Source organism: Impatiens glandulifera, chromosome 4, assembly GCF_907164915.1.
Source record: "Impatiens glandulifera chromosome 4, dImpGla2.1, whole genome shotgun sequence".
NCBI classification, from domain to species: domain Eukaryota; kingdom Viridiplantae; phylum Streptophyta; class Magnoliopsida; order Ericales; family Balsaminaceae; genus Impatiens; species Impatiens glandulifera.
In genome coordinates, this window is record NC_061865.1 from 3,287,575 (window position 1) to 3,295,825 (window position 8,251).

The 8,251-nt window shown below is 27.7% G+C and overlaps 1 protein-coding gene across 1 annotated transcript; it reads right to left on the minus strand.

Annotated features, from left to right (window-relative positions):
- Positions 1 to 872: 872 nt before the first annotated feature.
- On the minus strand, positions 873 to 3,544 carry LOC124936401 (aspartic proteinase A1-like). The gene is made up of 12 exons (XM_047476901.1): positions 3,215 to 3,544; positions 3,073 to 3,133; positions 2,885 to 2,979; positions 2,682 to 2,794; positions 2,437 to 2,605; positions 2,320 to 2,359; positions 2,136 to 2,194; positions 1,943 to 2,056; positions 1,706 to 1,867; positions 1,508 to 1,630; positions 1,341 to 1,423; positions 873 to 964 (listed from the first exon to the last, which is right to left on the minus strand). Exons 1-12 carry the CDS (start codon positions 3,542 to 3,544, stop codon positions 883 to 885), a joined length of 1,431 nt encoding a protein of 476 aa, XP_047332857.1. The 3' UTR covers positions 873 to 882.
- Between the last annotated feature and the right edge of the window lie 4,707 nt (positions 3,545 to 8,251).

Genomic DNA, 8,251 nt, shown 5'->3' on the forward strand with positions numbered 1-8,251 from the left:
GCCTTAAACAATGGTGTCAACATTTTGAGAATCCAGTATTTGCATGGTAAATCAAGCAGTGATTCAGTTGTTTTCATTTAACTTAAACTTTTTCAGTCAAATTCTCACAAATCCATAGATGGATTCAGAAAACACCAGTTGAACGATGGATTGAAGAAAAAGTATTTGCGTGTTTGTCGTTGCCGCGTTGTTTTCATTGCAGAGGGTGACGCAGTAGGTTGGCGTCCATTGGATGATCATGCGATGGCTGTCTCTGGTCTGCTGCTGCAGTCTTCTTCGTTGATATCGACTGCAATAGATCAAAGTCATTTAAGTCTTAAGGACTAGTTGAATTTGATTATTCTTTCATCTTTTCTTTTGACTTTATTTTAATCGGTAAAATACACAAAAATAAATTAATAAAAATATATATTTTACTTTTTTTTATTATAAATGTTCATAAATAATTATTTTAAAATTTAAATGGCTGCCACATTTTCTTAAATAATTGTTTGATTTTTGTGAAATCTTTTAAAATTAATTTAGAATTTAATTAATATTACTTTTTAATTTTATTTTGGAATTAATTAATACAATAATTATTCTTAAATAATTATTTAATTTTATTTTGAAAATAATTTTAAATTTATGAATAAACATTTATAAAAAAATATTATTTAATATTTATAAATTAGAGGGGTAGAATTTTTAGTGTTTACTATAATAAAATTATTTTATTTAATGTATGTTTAATCCTAAAGAGTATTTAATCAATAACCCATCAATAAACTGCATATGAATATAACTATTGTAAATGAAACAAATTTGCCTTTTTCTCAACATAAATGAATTTAACAAATGTTTCCAATATTATTATTATTATTATTATTATTATTATTATTATTATGCATCTGCAAATCCAACTCTCAATCGTCCATAGTCAAATACTGTGTGGTAACGACCCATGAATATATCCCCCAAAATCCTTCATAGATCAAATTAATCATAATCAAGATTGATGAATTAATACATAATTGTCTAGACAATTTTGATATATTAGGAGAAAAGTGATTATGTATATTTAGCTTTTTAAACTAAAAAATTATAATTTGACTAAAACATCAAAGATCTCAAATTAAACATTTTAATGTTTAAAAATAAAAATTAATCTTAACACACTAATATAATTTAAATAAAAGAGTATTTGAATAAGATATTAAAGATCTTGTGATTAAGAATCCTTAAAAGTGGGATTGCCAGTCTGTATGAGATTTGTTCTACCTTCTTAATTTCATCAATAAATTTTTCAATTTTTTATTTATTTTTGCAAGTCAAGAGAAGAGAAAGAGATTATGACAAACCAGAAAGGTCCGAGAGGAGGAGCAATATCAAAGGCCATAAAGCCACTTATGCAACCACTTCCAATAGTCTTCTTCCTTACATACTGATTGAGGATAAATAAAATATTTATTCAATAAGAACACAAAATATGTAACAATTAAGATAAATAAGATAGACATATATTTACCTCCTTAGGTGAGAGTGTAAAATTTCTACCACCAATTAAAAATGAAACTATAGGCATTGAGGAAATTCGCGAGCAGTTCACAGTTGATAACCTTTGCCGATTTTTTGGCATCGAATCACATAGCTGATGTAAAGATTCTTTTATCATTTATTTGATTCTTATATTAATTTTAATTATTTTATGTGAGAAACGATTTACCTCATCAACGTAGTTTAAAATAACATCTTTTGTTTGATTCCTCCTATACTGACTTTCCATCCACACAACTATGAGTTGTTCACAAGCCTTGCACCTTTTATTACTTTTCTTTCCATCAACTCGGCATAATCCAATTAGGGAACAAATTTTCTTAGGTTTCTCCTATTAAAAGTTAAGACAATATTAGAATTCGTGTATTTTAAGGAAAATCAGATTTCAACGACAAAAATAACAAACCTTTAATTGGAGCATGTTCAGAATGGTTTGTCCATACTTTCTTGTAATTGACTTGCATTCAGGGTTATCTCTTTTGTCAACTCCAATTTCATGGTTTAACATGGTAATCACAGCCTAGACTTATGAAAATAATTCATTATTTATCGGCCATTGTAAGAACAACAAAATAAACTCATTTTTAAGTTTTACATACAGTTGGACCTGTCACTAGAGAACATCCAGAATCCGCTATCGCGGAAAAACCAGTTACACCTGAAAAATGTACTTTATAGTCAATAAATGACATGTTCTCTCTTTTTTTTTTCTTCATTATACCAACATAACCTCCCGTTAAACAATATCTCTTAGTTTAAGAAATGACAGAAGAAAGAGCTCACCTAAATGTTTACCGTTGACAGTGACATCACCCATATCAAACTAGTAGAGCAAGCAAACTATAAGGATATAAAAGAAACAAGCATAAAAAATAAAAATATGTATATAAATTTCCCAACCTGCCAATAACCCTTGCGGATCACAGGGACATAAGTATGGTTCCCTTTGTAATGCATTGGATCAATCCCACCAAACACAAGTTCACCTCCTTCTCCTTCTTCTAAGTTTCTATTAAGCCAAAATGAGAACACTGGATTCTGAATCAGACCCTGGTTCATCATGTTGTACCTGCAAATGTGTGGTTATTCCTTATTTTAAGAGGAATATCCTAATAAATTTTAATTTAACATAAGATAGTACATACCATATTGGAACAACACCTTTAACTGATATCTCCTGAAATCCAAGGCCAAGAATGCCATCAAACTTGGTACTGGTAAACGAAAAACCAGACAGTGTTGTTGCTTCAATGAAGTCCTGTAGTTGTAGTAAACTTAAGTGTAGTATTAGTATTAAAGAAATGATGGTTTGGAAATTCTATAAAAGGATATGTTGTATATATATAACCTGATTCTTAATTGTTAAACCACCAACTGAAACATCGTCTTGGCTAATCTTGCCAGATATTGAACTTATACCATAGCCTATCTTAGCAGATGTTCCTGTGCAAATCAACAACATTATTATGTTTCAAGTCAATATCACCTTCATGCTTACATGAAGTTATTTCTATAAAAGTTGCAACAGACACCAACCGTTCTTTTTATACGTTCTTGAACGACGGGCATCGTATTTGGAATGGTACAAACATGCACGCTGCAGCAAGATCAAAGACAAATTTAACATAATTTCCTCCCCTCATAGTATAATCTTGTGTATAAATATGATCAAACTTACGGAAAAGTAGCACTTTGAGGACATTATCCACAAATTAGAGCTTCCTGTATCAAATTGCACAGTGAATATCTTTGGTGGTGTACCGACTGAAATCTCACCATAGTACAGAATGTTCCTGTAATTCTCTAGCCCTACAAAGATGCCATCATCATTTGGAGAATCTGGTAGTTGCGGGGTAAGTCGAGCAGCAATGCGGTTGTTTTCATCTAACTTAAACTTTTTGAGTCGAATTCTAACGAATCCATCATTGGATTCAGAAAAGACCAGCTGATGAAGAAGGAGGGATGAAAGAAAAAGAGTGATAACTGCTGCTCTAAACGTTGTTCCCATGCTTGATCACCTGCAAAGTTGATTCAGAAAGCGACTAATATAAGATTGCTGATCACCTGCAGACGCCGCCTCCGTAGCAAAACGAAGACCCAATGAATCGATAGTGATGGATATCGACATTTCTGGAGCTTACTTAAATTGTTCTCCTAAAGTAGTATTTGCTGATGAAAAGGTGGCGTTCACTGGTTGATCGGGTTAAAATGACGACAAAAAGCATGGTAAAGCAAATGAACCAGATTTAGTGTTATATTCCCTGAATCCGACCATTCAACTTTTTTCAAATTATTAACTTTTCTTTTATCTAAGCAATTAAAATAAAATTGACTTAAATAATATATATTAAAATAAAATTTATTATAATAAAAGTTATATATATGGTAAAATTTATTAAACAATAAAAGGCTAAAATGTATTTTATTTTTATTTAATATATTTTATTTTAATAAATTTGGTATTTTGTATATTTTAATTTAATAATATTTGCGGGATGCGTTTGAGTTTGTTGAGCAGTTAGACGTAGAATACCAAAGACGTGCTTCTTTTACTCGTAGAGGTACGAGGGGATTTCGCGAGATGAGACTAGAAGGGTCATAGCAACTTATAAGATTGTGAATGATGACTTGGTGTCAGCTGGTGCCAAGAAAAAATGAATCGATAGTTTGGTCACAACCATCGTTAAGTTGGGAGTCATAGAGACTTCTCCATTTTTTATTTCTAATTTGCTCCATTTTTGGAAATCGATAATGTACTTTCAAAATATGCTTTCAGATGTTGTTTTGATATATATGAATTCTTCTTTAATTATCTTAATGACATTGATTTACAAATGATTTAAAATGTAGAATTTTTTTTTTTGTTGTTAATCATTAAGATGACTATGAATTCTTTCATGTAGGCACATTTGTATGTCCTCATTAAGAAAGTTATGGTGATTAGACTCTATCTCCTTTGCATTTGCATATTGAAGTTTTTATTGATTTTGAAGTTGATAAATGTAATGATGTTGTTTAACCTGTAGGTTCTGCAGTTCCATTCAAACTTTTCAAAATGGTCAATCCAATGGACTAATGAGGAGTCCTCCAGCATGGACATGATTCAAAATACAGACATGAAAAACAAGCAAATAATGCCATTTTTGTTTTGAGAAAGAGAACGTACTTGTAGATGTAGATGTTCATTTGTCTATAAATGCACACATAATATATATATATATAGTAGTTACATAATAGTTTAGTCATGTGAATTTGTTGTTTGGGCATCTAGATAATGTATCCGAAATTTTATTGTAATGGTGAATCATACTAAAGTATCACTCAAAAATAGTGGAAGGGTTAACACCACCATAAATTGGGAAGTATAAACTCAATTGAGAATTTTTCTTTATCTCCAAAATATCTACGTCCCGAAAGAAAACTCATTGTCAAAGAGAATGATCGGTCCATTGCATTCGAGTTCAAATCTCTCACATCATCTCTTGGTTTGTAAAAAGATGTGTTTCTGTATGGACAAACTTTTCATTTAATTAATAGAAGTGCCTATTGTCTTTCATGTACTTCTGAAACAAACATAATTATGTACCACTTCAAAATCTGAAATTGTTCTCCCAAAGTAGTTTTTCCTGATGAAAATGTGCCATTCACTAGTTGACCGGGTTAAAATGACGACGAAAAGCATTAGTAAAGCAAATAACCCGATTTAGGGAATATTTAGGGTTATATTCCCTAAATCCAACCATTTCAATAATCAATTTTAGTTCAACCTTCATTTTTCAATTTTTAAAATTATGAATTTTAGTAATCAAATTTTATAACTCACTCTATTTTTTAATTTTAAATCAATAAATAACTCGGTGAATTTGATAAAAAAAAATTTAATTTAAAAAATTTATAGGGAGAGGAAATTTAGAAGAGTGGATAAAGTGATATTATTATCTTCTTCATTCTCTCTCCTTATCACTCCTTTTTTAAATTTTGTTTATTTTAAGATTAATTTTAAAGAACAGTTTCTAATTCAAAAAAAAATTGCTATTTAGAAAATTTAAATTTTACATTTTATTTATTCAATTATTTTTCTAAATTTTAGATATATATTTAGATTTGACATTTTAAATTTTAAAATATTAAATAAATGTCGATACATATGATTGATGTCGAAAATAATAGAGAATGATACAGTGGGTTGGAGAACGCTTATGAACTCTTGTTGAAGCTTTAAAATGAACCGGAATTTAACTTAGAATCTCTATACAAAATTTTTTAAAACTAAAAAAAATTACATATTTTAATGGTGATGTTAAAAGAGATTGATTGATGACTTTTGGTTGGGTTTTTGTCCTTCGTCTCTACATGGAGGTCTCTTTTATAGCCACCAAGATCAAATGAGGCTTGAGTCGGTCGAATTATGGAAAAAGAACATCAATAATAACTGCAACTTGCTCAACATAATTCAATCAACATAGGTAACGGGACAAGCAAGACTTTTAGGTGAAATAATTTAAGCTAATGTGATCAATTCGCTTTTTTACGTTTCTTGTTAGGTCGAAAAAACGACTGAGATAAGAATTTACCGATTTGAAATAAATCGGTCAGTTGGAATTATTTACAATATTTGGGTACATATATTATTTAATAATGGTATATTAAAGTCCAATTAAAGTGATCTTAAAAGTTATGGACTTATTTAAATATTTATAATAAATATGGGGATATATTTGTGTAAAGCATAAATATCATTTATTATTTCGTTGATGGGAGGGTACATTAGGGTTAGGTCCCCGACACATATAGATAGGATTGGAAGACTTAAATCCCACGCATATCAGACGTTCCGATCTATGTCCAGATCCAGACTAAGAAGATCCAAGATCAAGAGAAGATTTGAAGAACAACTTAATGAATTGTTCTTTATATCAGATTCGTGTATATTTCCGCAACTTATGCTTGTCTCAGTTTATTGACATAGAGTATTTAAATAATAAAGATTTACACTAAAGATTTTAACAAGTGGTATTAGAGTCCTTCTTATGTCTATTTATTGAGATTTAGGTTTATAAGAATTTTAAGAATATGAACAAACGTGTTTTTATATGTTCTTGATCTAATTCGATTAATGATATAATGGATTAATGAATTAGAAATCATAAAATTTTTAAAATATATATTGTTCTTGGTCTAATTCAAAAGAAACATGTGATAGAATTTTATGCAAATAATTAAAATTTAATCTATAAGATCTTGAAAGAATGTAAATGAATTAAATAATGAAATCTTTCATTGTAAAATTGAAAACTAAGGAACAAAATACATCAAGAAGATGAACAGTTTTGTGTTTAAAGAATTGTGGTTAAATTCTCTATGAATATGTAATTAATTACATAAACTTATGGTAAAGAAGTTGAAATTAACATTAGTTTTTAAGAATTGATCAAATTCATATATCTCTTTATTAATTATTATTAGTTAGATAATTAAGGACATATTAATATATATATATATATATATTTATTGTATGTGGAGTTATATATATTCATAATTATTTATAAATTTAAGAATTCATAATAATTATAAATATTAATTAAACATAATATTATATATGTATTGAGATATTGAGTTTTTTTTATAATTAATATAAGTTATAAAAGGAATTAAAATAATGGTAAGGAAATTCAGTATATATATATATGAAAGGAATTAAATAAAAAATTATTAATAAATAGTCAAGAATAAATAGAAGGAAAATAAAGAAAGAAAACATTCATTATTTTTTATTATTATTATTATTAATTTATAATTAAAGAATATCAATAAATATATAATTAGAATAATTGATAAATTTACAAATTTAGAATTTTAGCATAATTCTTATTTTTATATAATTAATTTAAATAAATTATAAATCATGTTATATTACACATTCAGATACATATTTATATATTTCAGTCTTGATATATATATATATATATATTGTGTGAATTGATATTAAGGAATATGTGGGTAAAATACAATATTTGTGTCATACACATAGGAATTTACGTGATTTTTTATATATAAAACAATATTTGAATTTTTAGTATTAATAACACATTCAAAATTTGGTACAATTTTAGACCTACTTAAATTTGTAATTATGCGGTTGTTAATCAGTCCAAAGGAAGGTTAATAAATATTGGCCGAGTTACAAATTTAAATAATGTACAAATTATTAATATATAAAACATATTTATTTTATAAGATTAAGACGGTTGTGTTATTAGTTACGCAGTTATTAATTGGACAAACGAAAGTTTAATAATTGGGAGTTATACTTAAATTATATACATAAGTTATTAATTTATTGAATCAATTAATTGAAGCAAAATCCTACCAAAGTAGGCTCTTGTATAGGTTAAAATGTTTTTTTTATAAATTAATACGTTAGTGTGTATGTAGTTCATGCGGTTATTTAATCGGCCTAAAGAAAGATAAATAATTGGTTAGAATAATATTATGCACATGTGTTAATAAATATGTAATAATTGTTTGACAGAACTTATTGTTAGTATTGATTACTACAAAAGAGTACCGTTTCCAAGTTAATATTTAATGTACAAAGACTAGATATTAATGCAGAGTTTTGTATATTAGGATGAGACGTACTATTATTTTGAATTTATGTGATTATTAATTTTTTGTGAGTATGGTTGTTCATTTGTTTTGGTATTTAATTAAG

What these genes read in the sequence shown, in the direction of transcription:
- LOC124936401 (XM_047476901.1), bottom strand. Translation starts at nt 3,544, where the DNA reads ATGGGAACAACGTTTAGAGCAGCAGTTATCACTCTTTTTCTTTCATCC. An exon ending in AAGAACGTATAAAAAGAACG is followed by an intron (nt 2,980 to 3,072) that starts GTTGGTGTCTGT and finishes TGATTTGCACAG; the next exon opens with GAACATCTGCTAAGATAGGC. An exon ending in TTACACTCTCACCTAAGGAG is followed by an intron (nt 1,424 to 1,507) that starts GTAAATATATGT and finishes ATCCTCAATCAG; the next exon opens with TATGTAAGGAAGAAGACTAT.